This window comes from Fonsecaea multimorphosa (assembly GCF_000836435.1).
Source record: "Fonsecaea multimorphosa CBS 102226 unplaced genomic scaffold supercont1.3, whole genome shotgun sequence".
Lineage (NCBI taxonomy): Eukaryota > Fungi > Ascomycota > Eurotiomycetes > Chaetothyriales > Herpotrichiellaceae > Fonsecaea > Fonsecaea multimorphosa.
The window spans coordinates 946446-958759 of NW_015971637.1; the positions used below are offsets into that span (position 1 = coordinate 946446).

Below are 12314 nucleotides of genomic sequence, written 5' to 3' on the forward strand. Positions count from 1 at the left end.
AAGACCTAGTAGTTTAGCGAAGCGACAGAAAGGGAAGGCCTATGACGACCTACAAGTGATGCGCAGTCACTGTGACAAGAAGCAAGGACTGGGATTTGGAGAGGCTGGAAGCCGGTTAATGGTGAAGGAGGCCGCAAAGCCGCTCAGGGGACTTGGGTCAGTGGCACCTGCAGGCAGTTAGCGGGCAAAACACCGGGCGTAATGACGCTGGTACGTTAAAGCCCGCTAGCTGTTTGTACCCTTAGGCACCTGCCCACGCCCTAGGCACCTAAGACCTCGCCCGGGAGCCTCACTACTACCTACCTAGGTAGGTACCTAGGTAGCTTGTGAATCCACCAGCGAAAAGTGTCCCGCATCAACGACTCTCTTAACTCAGTCCTCCGGAAAATCACGTCAACTCCCCGCACTTTTGTTGTACCTGTCGAGTAGAGGCGTTGTTTGCGGCCTGTAGACACAATCTCCGTCAGTCTCTGCATCCTCTGACTACGGTGTCTTTACCTTCGCTGTCACCTTCACACTCTAACCGCTGTTTCCGCCACTACCTACATCCATTTAAATATCCTGCGCTTCCAGATTCCACCACCTCTCCCCTCAATCTTCTCCCCACGAGCCTGACCCGGGCCAAACAACCAACCAAGAAACCTAATAGACTACACTGGAAACAAATATGGCGACGTCTGATCTGGATCAACTGGTGATGATGGGCTTCGACAAGGAGCGCAGTGAAATGGCGCTGAAGAATACAGGGAGTCGTAAGTAGCGCAACCGCCTACTCCTTCGACCTATGCTGAACGATGTAACAGTGGCAGATGCGATCGACTGGCTCGATGCAAACTCGTCAAAGTCCCTAGAAGAACTGAAGGCCGAGAAGGACGCAGCAGCGGAGGCAAAGGCAGCAGAGGCAGCCGAGGAGGCGCGAAGCCTTGTGTGCAATGAGTGCGGGAAGAAGTTTAGAGGGACCACTCAGGCCGAATTCCACGCATCGAAGTCTGGCCATACCGACTTCTCAGAATCAACCGAAGAAATCGCCCCCTTGACCGAAGAAGAGAAACAGGCTAAACTTGCAGAATTGAGAGAGAAATTGGCCGCCAAACGAGCAGTCCAGTCCGAACAAGACAAGGTCGACAAGAAGCGGAATGAACAAATCAACCGAAAGAAGACCAAGGAAACAGAAGATCTCAAGGAGCAACTCAAGGCCAGGGAGCAGATCAAGGAGGCGGAAAAGAAGAGACGAGAGAAACAAGAGGACATCGACGCAAAGAAGCGGATTCAAGCCAAGATCGCCGCTGATAAAGAGGAACGAAGGTTGCGAGCAGAGCGGGAAAAGGCTGAGCGAGCTGGGGTGGCACCTCCAGTTGCAGCAGAACCCCCTCCGACAGCAGCTCCAGCACCCTCCAAGCCAGCGTCAGAGTATAAAGAGACGCGGTTAAGGCTGCAGACTTCGACGGGAAATATCATGAAAACCTTTCCTGTCGAGACAACCTTGTTCGAGGTCGCAGCGGCGGTGGGGGAGGAAACCGGCCTGGATGTGGAAAGCTTCACACAGAACTTCCCCAGAAAGGTCTTCAACCAGGAATACTTTGGGGAGAGCTTGAAGGATCTAAAGCTCGTGCCCAGTGCCAGCTTGATTGTGAAGTAGGTCTGGTTCCGTTTGCTTGCATGCTACTTTTGCTTTCTCATGGCGAAGGCGTCTGAGCTGGGCCGGCTTCTTACAAGGTTGTTTCTTTCTGGGCTGGGCTGACCGACAAACACAAGGGACTATCCATTGCCCTGGTAGCACTTGGGGCCTTAGAGCTTATGGGGCATATACGAGGTAGACTGCTCAAGATGCCTAGGTAGACTAGTAGCGAGGTCTCGTCGAAACTGCTGTTTCAGTGCGACTGAGGCTAGCCGTATGTGGTCTAGTTCGACCGTGGCCTCAACCTCGTGTACTACCTAGTAGTATCCCACTTGAATTGACTTTGACTCGTACCTGCTCCTTGGGATCTCGTCTTCAAACTCCTGTTGCTCGTCTACCAACATTTCGGGTCCGCCGAGCTCACGTTTGAGGAGCACTAGTATGTCCACCGCTACGGAGACGCAGTCCATCAGTAGGACTCGTCGCGCAAATTTGTCTCACACCACGAAAGTTGAGGATAGAGGTACATCGGAAGAGCTGGGCCACAAGCAACGATCCGCCGAGGACAAGTTCTTTTGGACATACACGGAGGAACCTCACCGCACTCGGCGGCAAGCTATCATAAAATCACACAAAGAAATCCTGCAACTGTGCGGTCCGGAACCGCTGACGAAATATGTCGTTCTCTTCGTCGTTCTGTTACAGGTTTTCTGCGCCTATCTCCTCAAGGACTCTCCTGTTTTCTCATGGCGCTTCTTCCTTACGGCATACGTGATCGGCGCCACTGCGAACCAGAATCTCTTTCTCGCTATCCACGAGATCAGTCATAATTTGGCCTTCCGGACGGCCATCTACAATAGGCTTCTCGCCATCTTCGCAAATCTTCCTATCGGGATACCATACTCGGCCGGATTCCGACAGTACCATTTGACACATCATAAGTCGTTGGGCGTGGATGGCGTTGATACAGATCTCCCTACAGCACTCGAAGCGATCTTCTTGGACTCGGTTTTCGGCAAAGCCTTCTTCTGCACCTTTCAGCTCTTGTTCTACGCCGTTCGCCCGATGATGGTGTACAAGATTCCCTTTGGACCTATCCACTATTGCAATATCGCCGCTCAAATCGTCTTCGATATCCTGATCGTCCGATATTTGGGCTGGAGAGCTCTGTCCTATCTGATCATGAGCTCATTCCTGGCTGGTTCTCTTCACCCGTGTGCGGCACACTTCATTTCGGAGCACTATGTCTTTGCCAAATCCACTCTGCAAGATGGAAAGGTTCCGAAAGATGTGCCAATTCCAGAGACATATTCTTATTACGGTCCACTCAACGTGCTCACTTACAATGTGGGGTACCATAACGAACACCATGACTTTCCAGCGATCCCTTGGACCCGATTGCCCAAAGTCTATGAGACCGCACGTGAATTTTATGAGCCTCTGCCGTACCACAGAAGCTGGCCTTTGGTGCTATGGCAGTTCATCACTGACAAAGAAGTCGGGATGTGGTGTCGAGTCAAGAGAGCAGAAGGTGGGCGCATCGTGGGAGGTTGGCAAGATGCGGAGGTGCAGAGTTGATTGATCAACCATTCTATATGTGCATATGACCAGATAGACACAGCAGCAAATGTACAGAGACGAGATTATGAATGCACACGACTGACTTCACTGAGGAGAAAGGTTGTTGGCTGCCAAGTTTCCATTTCAGGTTGAGAATGGAGCACCACAACTTTTGACCCTCATCACCTCACAATTTTCCCTTCTTTTAAAGTCTGTTCTTCCATGTCCAATTCGTGAATACATATAGGCTAACCGTTCCAGGGATGCCCTCATCAGCGCTCTTGTGCCCCTCGTCTTGTCGGGGGCGTGGTCGCAGTGGCGGAGCCAGAGGACGGTCACATGGAAGCGCATCTCGTCAGTCCCATCAACTGGGCACCCAATCCTCCCGCTATCAACGAAATAGAAGAACACCATCTAGCGCTCCGTCTCAAGTTGCCTCCAATGGCAATCCAACGCCTGTCCGTTCCACGCTCTCCCCTCGAAGCGAAGAAGTCTATGTAGCTGCGTCCGGAGATGACGACTTTCTCGAGCAGGTGATCATGGCCGTCGACATCAAGGGCAGAGGCGAAATAGGCTGTGCGTACTACATTGCAGGCGAGGAGAAACTCTTATGCATGGAAGAGGTCATTGGTGGTGCCACGGATGTCGTTGACAAATGTGTGAGCCATTGACTCTCCTGTTGACCACAATCTCAGTCCTTCCTGTAGTGAAACTGGACCTTCAGCCCACGAGAGTCATCCTCTCCCTCCGCTTAGATGTTACCTCAGAGTCTGATGATCCTCGATCACGCCAAAATGTATCTCTGGTGGACGGTGGTAAGGCAGGACCATCAATGTGATGAATTGTACGGCTGACCGAAGACAGATGACGATCGGCAGCCTCTGCCGTATCAAGTTGAGATACGCCCGACACCTGAATTCAACTACGAGGACGCTCTGAACAAGTTGATTGGACTGTCTTCCTTTGCTGAGGATACCTCGACTCAATTTCTCGTCCCAGGCGACTCCATGGGAAACGACGAAAGGTTGCAGCCAGAAGAGCTCGGCCTGACAAAGAGACGAGGCACGCTGATGCAGATAGCAACCTGGTTGGATCTCGACAACAGAGTCAGCATCGGCTGTGCCGGTGCCATCATATCCTGCTTGCAGCGAAGACGATCGGCGGCTTATCTGCCAGGAGATCCAGATGCCAACCACAACCAGACTACCTTCCGCATTTCCCGACTCGAAATGTTCAGCCTCCGTGGAACCATGCTCGTGAACAGTGACACCCTTGTCTCATTGCAAATCGTCCAGCCAGAGTCTCATCCGAACGCGTTCAACCAAGGGCCTGGTGGCTCGTCTAAAGGGGCGAAAGAATCGCTGTCCGTTTATGGACTGTTCCAGCACCATGCACTCACCCCACAGGGAAAAGCACGTCTCCGGCAAGCATTCTTGCGGCCGTCTCTGGATGTAGAGCTGATAAATGCCCGTCTCGACTTCATCTCCGTGTTCGTTCGGCCGGAGAACCAGTCCGTACGTGAACAGCTCACCAAGAGCCTCGGTCGGATCAAGAACATGCGCAACACCGTCACTCTCCTCCACAAGGGAATTGACGGCGGAAAGGCCAAGCAGAACGCGTTCAAAGGCAGCGTGTGGGAGTCCCTTTTGGGGTTCTGCTACCACGCCATCGACATTGCAGACACTCTCAGAGAGGCCCTGGGAGCAGAGCATCTCCCCTTGTGTGTCCGAGCCGCAGGGGTCCTCGACCGACCTAGCCTCAAGAGGATCGGCCGCTTCGTGAACGAGATTGTTGACCGCGAATCATCAATGGACCAGCATCGCACGGTAATCAACCGAGGCGTAAATGAAGACCTGGACCAGTTGAAAGACGTCTACGACGGAATGGAAGACATCCTAAACGAAAAGGCCTGCGATATCCAGCGGACGATCCCGCGAGAACTCAATATCGAATTGAACGTCACCTATCTGCCACATCTTGGCTTCCACCTTACCATCCCCCGGGATCCAGCGACGGGCCGGGCTGTGTATGATGGTGGTGGGCAAGGAGCATTGGCTCGGTGGCAGCTCATGTTCACCACGCCGGCCCAGTGTTACTACAAGGACGCCACGATGCACGAGATGGACCACGAATTGGGGGATCTGTACTCCGCCATCTGCGACATGGAGGTCGAAATCGCCTACGAACTGGCACAGAATGTGCTCCGGGACGAAGACCTTTTGACCGCGGCGTCGGATGTTTGTGGTGAGCTGGACTGCTCGCTGGCCTTTGCTCACGCCGCGCATCAGTATCATCTGACTCGGCCCACAATTACAGAGGACAACGTCATCGAGATCAAGGGAGGGAGACACCTGTTGCAAGAGATGACGGTGCCATCCTTTGTGGCAAATGACACTTTTCTCGTCGGAGGCAATGGAGAAGAAACTGATCCTGCGGAAGGACCAAGCATGATTTTGTTGACGGGCCCCAATTATTCGGGCAAATCTGTCTATCAGAAGCAGGTCGCCCTGGCAGTATACATGGCTCAGGTTGGTTCATTCCTCCCAGCCGACTCTGCAACCATCGGCATCACCGACAAGATTCTCACGCGCGTCACGGCCCGAGAGACCGTGTCCAAGGTCCAGTCGGCCTTCATGATCGAGATACAACAGATCGCCATCGCTTTAAATTCCTGTACCCGACGCAGCTTGGTGGTGATTGATGAATTCGGGAAAGGCACCGATACATTTGACGGGGCGGGTCTTGCTGCGGGAGTCTTTCATCACCTGCTCTCCCTGGGACCGGAAGCACCAAAGACGCTAGTCGCTACACACTTTCACGAAATCTTTGAGTTGGGACTCTTTCGCGGCGCAACGAATGTCGCTTTTGCGCACATGGAGGTTCAAGTCGATGAAAGAGAGAGCCCCTGTGCCGGCGAAGATAATAGTCAGGTTACCTATCTATTCAATCTTCGCCCGGGCCGCAGTAATTTGTCCTACGGCGTCCAGTGCGCGGCGATGAATGGCGTCCCAGCAGAGATTGTCGAGCGAGCCGTTGAAATCGCTCAATTGGCGCAACAAGGAGAGGATCTTGTGGCGATATGTTCGGCTTTGAAGGAGGATGAGATTGAAGAGTTGAGGAGCGCTGAGCGGGCGTCGAGGATGTTTCTCGGTGAAGATCTTGATCGTGATGACTGGACGGAGGAGGAACTTGTGTCTTCCCTAGATGCGATGCTGGAGATCAATACAGTTCCTCCTGAGCAGGAGTCGAGTATCTCGGAATGAATAGTTAGAGCGCGACAATCTTAGCTGGCATTTGTGGTGGCATTCATGCCCTTCTGTTTGCCCCAGCTTCTGCACTTTGAGACAAAATCAGGAGCCACGAAAATGATAATGATAGAGCCCAACCAGTTCCAGAAGACGTCCATCACGTTCATGCGCACACTTCCACTCATTCCACACCCACGCATCAAGTGGCCCAGGAACATTGTGCTGATCATGAAGTCGCCGGCGCCCAGACGTCTCAGCAGGATCTTGGCGATCTCATCCGGTTGCTGGGGCTTGTCGTCCTTTTCGAGCTGCAGCGTCAGGGACGGTTTGATCTTGTTCTCATTTTCCAGACCTGGAGAGATGATGCCCATGGGGAACAGGATGTGGACTTTCATGTCGGTGTCGGGAACGGGGCCCAAGGACGGATTGTTGCTCTGACGAGAGCCATTGTACACTTCGACCTCTTGATTCAAGCCGTCGGCCAGGGCACGCATGGCCGCTTTGCAGGGCGAATATGGACTGTAGCCCGCCACGGGAAAGAAAGCCAGTGTGGAGCATGTGAATATCAGGTGCCGGGTTGGTCTTGGATGAGACACAGACTTATTCTCATTGCTCGAGGGTGTTTTCCACATGTTGATGGCCGCGTGGGCCATCCACGCGGTGCTCCAGTAGACCGTATCCATCTGGTCCTTGAGTTGTTGGACCGGCGCATCCGCGAAGAAGGACGGGTAGCAGTGTCCCGCGCAGCAGAAGATCAAATCCGGCGCTTCCCCATTGTTCCACGTCTTGACTTCCTCCAAAATCTTGGGCGCAGATTCCGGCACGCGCAGGTCGAAGGACAGAGGAAGGAAGCGCTGTGACTGCGGCGTTTGGGCGCGGCTCTGCAGCGTCTTGACGGCGGTTTCGAGTTTGGGCACGTTTTGGGCCACGATGGCCACGTTGGCGCCCCGGGCGGAGAGTTCTTGTGCGATCGCCAGTCCGAGGCCTTGTGAGCCGCCGGTCACGATGGCAGTGAGACCCTCGACGGGGAAGCGGTTCTTGGACGAGATGAGCATTTTTCTGGCGACGACTAGGGAAGACAAGACGAGAATGAGGACGGTGACGACGATTGTCAAGCTTCCTTGGGACCACCAGTCCGAAGACATGAAGGTGAGTGTTCCCTAACAGGATGCCTGACAAGGAATATTCCCAAGCTCTCAAAATCACAGGTGCTGTTGTACGTGCATTATGAACTTGAATGTCGGAGTCCGCAGCTAAAGCTCTTGGGGGTCCCCATTCAATCCAATTGATCGCGTTCAGGGCCTCAGGGCACCGACGCTAAAAGATGACACGCGATGGGGGGCAATAGGTGCGGAAGGGCTCATGCCCAGTGAGCACCTGAGCAATTAGGGGCCCGGGCCCAGTGGCCGCCAGGGCCAACGAGCCTGGCAGGCCCACCTAAAGCGTATTTCGACTTCCACATTGAGAATTCTTGCTCGGTGAAGCGCTCGCCGACAGACGTTGCGTATGCCAAGCCTGCGTCTCAAAAAAAAAGTTCCGTCTTCAACTGTTTGGCTGTTTGTTTGACACGGCACCTGCGCTTGCTATATAGCAAGCTAGATCTGGCCACTGACCCTTTCAAGGGCTAACTTCCTGCTCTCAGTCCTTCGAAATGGCAAAAAAGAGGAAGGCTGTACGTGTGGTCGAAGCATCCGGCCAGCGTTCACAAAATGACCTCCATGATGCCGAAGAAACCTTTAACGACTCGGAAGATGAGTTTTTCGCAGGACGGGACAAGGTCCTACTGGATGAGGGCCCCGCTGCAAAACGAAGGAGGAAAATACAAGAACAAGAGCGAGAGTTGGAGCCATCCGACGAGGAGGTCTATCAGGATCTGGCGACCGAAGACGAGTCTGAAGATTATGATGACAACACCGGCCACCCTGAAGACGATCGGGAAGAGGAAGAAGATGACGGCCACTGGGGCACATCCAAGGCCGACTACTACAGCGCGGATGTGATCGAGACCGAGGCGGATGCGTTAGAAGAAGAACAAGAGGCTAGGAGACTGCAGCTGAAACAACTCAAGGCCATGACCGAGGCAGATTTTGGATTCGATGAGAGTGCATGGGTCGGCGACAACCAGCAATCTCAGGAGAAACGGTCGGTGGTAGAGAAACTGCCTGAACTGCAGATTTCTCAAGATGCGAGCATCGACGAACGAATAAAAATCCTGAAGTCGAGATACCCCGAGTTCGAACCGTTAACAAAAGACTTCCTGTCATTGCAAGACACCTACCAGTCGCTGAGGAAGGAAGCTGATGTGGAAGGGCACAATAATGGCGGTGTCACAGTGACAAAATTCCGAGCCTTGTCGGCGTACCTCGGGGCCGTGGCCATGTACCTGGCTCTTCTTACTTCCACCAAGACCGGCGTAGCGCTGGCCCCGGGAGAGCTTCGAGACCACCCCGTTATGTCAAACCTTTTCCGCTGTCGCCAGCTGTGGCAGGATGCCGAATCGCTTCGTCCAATTGATCCCATTGAAAAGCCAGAGACCAAGCCACCAACCATATTGCCACAGAGTTTGCCTCAGAAGACCGCACGACAACCCGTCAAAAAGAAGACAAAGACAAAGCCGGCGTCCCCAGAAACACCCTCTCCGGAAATTCCAATGGCGGGCACCAAGTCGAAGAAGGCAAAGAAACCAAAGAGAAATGAGTTGCAAGAACTCCTGACGTCCTCCCTCCGGAATCCAACGGAAGAAGAGTCCGACTTTGGAGACGAAGCTCCCCTGACTCACGAGGAAGCTGCAGAAAAGGCTCGACGGAAAAAGACTCTGAGGTTCTACACCTCACAGATTGCGCAGAAAGCCAACAAACGAGGCGCAGCATCACGACAGGCCGGCGGCGACGACGATCTGCCCTACAAAGAGCGCAACCGAGATAGGCAAGAGCGTCTGATGCGGGAGGCGGAGCAGAGAGGCAGAGCCACCGCCAACGAGAGAGAGGAACTCGATGACGATGATGACGACGATCCCGAAGCCGGCCGGAGGATCAACGACGAGGCCAACGAGTACTACGACATGCTCGTCACAAACGCGAAGCAGAAGAAAGCAGACAAGCGAGCCAAGGCAGAGGCGTACGCCGAAGCCGCCAGACAAGGCGCGCAGGTGTACGAGGAAGAACAGGTGGGTCCCGATGGGAAGAGGAAGATCACGTACGCCATCGAGAAGAACAAGGGTTTGACGCCCAAGAGGAAGAAGGAGGTGCGCAACCCGCGCGTCAAGAAGAGGAAGAAGTTTGACGAGAAGATGAAAAAGCTCGCGTCCATCAGGCCCGTGTACAAAGGCGGCGAGGGTCGTGGTGGATATGGTGGCGAGGCGACGGGGATCAAGACGAATCTGGTCAAGAGCATCAAATTGTAAGCCTGTCACTGCATGCCATGCCATGAGGAGCGTGTATGTAGTCGGTATGCATATGCGTATATGTATGTCCACGGGGTGCGCAGCTTGTCCTGTGTTCAGCAACTAGGTATTCGTCAATAAACGGCTTATGAATATATACATCCTTTCCTCGACTCGTGCGCAAGGATATATCGAAATGATCAGAACTGTTCGTATTCGAGGAGGAACGTTGCCCCGAAATCACCAGGCAGATATCCGAGGGGGCCTGTGGTCGAGGGTTCCGTGGGTCCCTTTTAACTGGAATATTGGGTGCCAAATGGGCAACCACGGGCCCTAGAAGTGACTATCCCCATCATGTGAGGTCGCCCGGTGCCCCTGGTTCCTGGGGGCTTGACTACCTCGTATTTCGTCTCAAGTGACCCAGGCTGAGAACGGGAGGTAGATCGCTCCACTGGCGCCACTCGCAACTTTTCCGGCTTCAAACATCCGTGACGTGTTGATATAATATGTAGAAGATATCTTCATCTCCGTCTCCCTCACGCCATAAGTGAGCAAAACACCTCGCACTCTTTTCGTACAATATCACAGCCATGGGGTCGATGGTGTGGGAAAGGCTCTGGTTACGCCTCAAGCCCGTCGTGTGGCCGCGCTGGACATGGAGATACATTCTTTGCTGCTCTGTCGCCACCTACGTTGCCTACTGCACTCTTTTCTCTGCCCCCGTCTTGTCGTCCCAGCTACCGCCATACACCGGCCCATACTCCGTGGGCGCAATTGACGTGGAAGTCCCCGTCGAGACGCGATCTATCCACAATGCAACGTTCAAAGACGGCGGCCATCCGGCTTTCCAGGTGAGCGAGATCGAGGGAGGCGTGCGACATGCAGAAGCTCTGACAGTGTACCAAAGTTGGAAACCGTCTTGTTCACTCTCTACTATCCCTCCGACAAGGACGCCGTCTCTTCTAAGCCGCAGCATTACTGGGTCCCGAAGCCGCTGAGGGTGACCGGCAAGGGATATGCTCGGGTCGCTCGCATCAGCAACTTTGTGACTAATGCATTGTTCACCCTTGGGCTGTGGGCATTGGTAGGGAGCACCAAAATCCCCGCGCAGGTGGACGTCCCTCTCCATCGTTCTCAAGTCGTGCTACAATTGCCGGACTTCCAAGACTACCCAATCACGCATGAGAACGGGTTTCCCGTCATGGTCTTCTCCCACGGCATGGCCAGCTCCCGGACCGACTATACTCAGTATGTTGGGGAGTTGGCAAGCCGCGGAATCGTTGTAGCTGCTATCGAGCATCGTGATGGTAGCGGACCGGGTACTCTGATCATGAAGCATGGCGCCAAATCTCGGATTTTACATCATTTCGATCTTCGCCACTTGAAGTAGGTCTCTCTGCTACCTATTCCTGACAATACCTGACTGGCAGCAGGAGTGACTCCCAACTGGACGGTGATACCTTTAAACAGGCCCAGCTCGATTTCCGGCAAGCTGAAGTCGAGGAAACTGTCCGAACGCTAGAGCACATCAACAGGGGTGGAGGCGATGAGGTTTTCGTGTCGAATTCACGATCCGAAGGCCAACATCTGCATCTCTGGGAAGGACAACTAGCTCTGAACAACACTACGATGGGGGGGCACTCATTTGGAGCCACTCTTGCAGTGAGTTGATCCAACACCACTGGAGCTATCCCTCTCTCTTACATGGCGCAGCTCCAGACGTTGAAGCAAGGTCCATCCAAACTTCTCCCATTCCAAGGTGCCATTGCCCTTGATCCGTAAGTCATCTGTGTCCGCTCTGGTTGCAATTTCTGACCATCGCCAGTGGGAAACAAAGCGGACGTCTCAACCACGATGTCCAAGTGCCCACTCTAATTCTCCATTCGAATTCATGGTCGAAAAGCCATTCTATCTTCTTCGGTAGACCCCATTTCGACGTCGTCAAGGAGGTTGTCCAGGGCGTTTTGAGGAGAGGAAAGGATGCATGGTTCCTTACGTCCTGTATGTGGATTGCCTCCCTGCCATGATGCATAATCTGGTTATCTAAGTCACTGACCGCTTCTGCAGTGGGCACATCTCATCCATCAGTCACAGACGCGCCTCTGATAGAGCCGGGGCTGCTTCGGTGGACAACGGGGTCCACGATCGATGCACATGAAGGCGTCAATCAATACGTCAAGGTCTCGGAGAGGTTCTTGAGGTACCAAAGCACAGGGACCATAAGAGGGATCTTGTCAGAATGCGTCACGCATCCAGAGTACGACATTGAAGACAAGAGCAGGACAGACTCCGGGCCTTTGCCAAAGGAGTTCCAAAAATACTGGCAGATCCACGTCGCGCCATGCGGTCCAGAGGAAGGAGAGATATGAAGAGAGCATCGGTTGGTCTTGAACGCTTCCAATCTAATCTGGAATATCTTGGCCTTGTATAAAGTTCGCGATTGGGCTATGTTACGAATGAATGAGTATGAGTATGACTGCGCCAGAAATAGAGTGATACAGGTGAT

The 12314-nt window shown here is 53.6% G+C and overlaps 6 protein-coding genes across 6 annotated transcripts; 5 read left to right on the forward strand and 1 right to left on the reverse strand.

The window, feature by feature from the left end:
- Positions 1-667: 667 nt before the first annotated feature.
- On the forward strand, positions 668-1639 carry Z520_02132 (uncharacterized protein; the record flags this gene model as incomplete). The annotated part of the gene is made up of 2 exons (XM_016772646.1): positions 668-752; positions 804-1639. The coding sequence occupies 2 exons, from the start codon at positions 668-670 to the stop codon at positions 1637-1639; spliced, it is 921 nt and encodes a 306-aa protein (XP_016636116.1).
- Positions 1640-2059: 420 nt separating this feature from the next.
- Z520_02133 (uncharacterized protein) lies at positions 2060-3196 on the forward strand (the record flags this gene model as incomplete). The annotated part of the gene is made up of 1 exon (XM_016772647.1): positions 2060-3196. The coding sequence occupies one exon, from the start codon at positions 2060-2062 to the stop codon at positions 3194-3196; it is 1137 nt and encodes a 378-aa protein (XP_016636117.1).
- A 521-nt stretch (positions 3197-3717) lies between these two features.
- Positions 3718-6441, forward strand: Z520_02134 (uncharacterized protein; the record flags this gene model as incomplete). The annotated part of the gene is made up of 3 exons (XM_016772648.1): positions 3718-3835; positions 3886-3990; positions 4043-6441. The coding sequence occupies 3 exons, from the start codon at positions 3718-3720 to the stop codon at positions 6439-6441; spliced, it is 2622 nt and encodes an 873-aa protein (XP_016636118.1).
- A 20-nt stretch (positions 6442-6461) lies between these two features.
- Positions 6462-7571, reverse strand: Z520_02135 (uncharacterized protein; the record flags this gene model as incomplete). The annotated part of the gene is made up of 1 exon (XM_016772649.1): positions 6462-7571. One exon carries the CDS (start codon positions 7569-7571, stop codon positions 6462-6464), a length of 1110 nt encoding a protein of 369 aa, XP_016636119.1.
- A 506-nt stretch (positions 7572-8077) lies between these two features.
- Z520_02136 (uncharacterized protein) lies at positions 8078-9829 on the forward strand (the record flags this gene model as incomplete). The annotated part of the gene is made up of 1 exon (XM_016772650.1): positions 8078-9829. One exon carries the CDS (start codon positions 8078-8080, stop codon positions 9827-9829), a length of 1752 nt encoding a protein of 583 aa, XP_016636120.1.
- A 569-nt stretch (positions 9830-10398) lies between these two features.
- Z520_02137 (uncharacterized protein) lies at positions 10399-12177 on the forward strand (the record flags this gene model as incomplete). The annotated part of the gene is made up of 6 exons (XM_016772651.1): positions 10399-10659; positions 10716-11194; positions 11242-11470; positions 11522-11586; positions 11634-11809; positions 11876-12177. The coding sequence occupies 6 exons, from the start codon at positions 10399-10401 to the stop codon at positions 12175-12177; spliced, it is 1512 nt and encodes a 503-aa protein (XP_016636121.1).
- Positions 12178-12314: the final 137 nt, after the last annotated feature.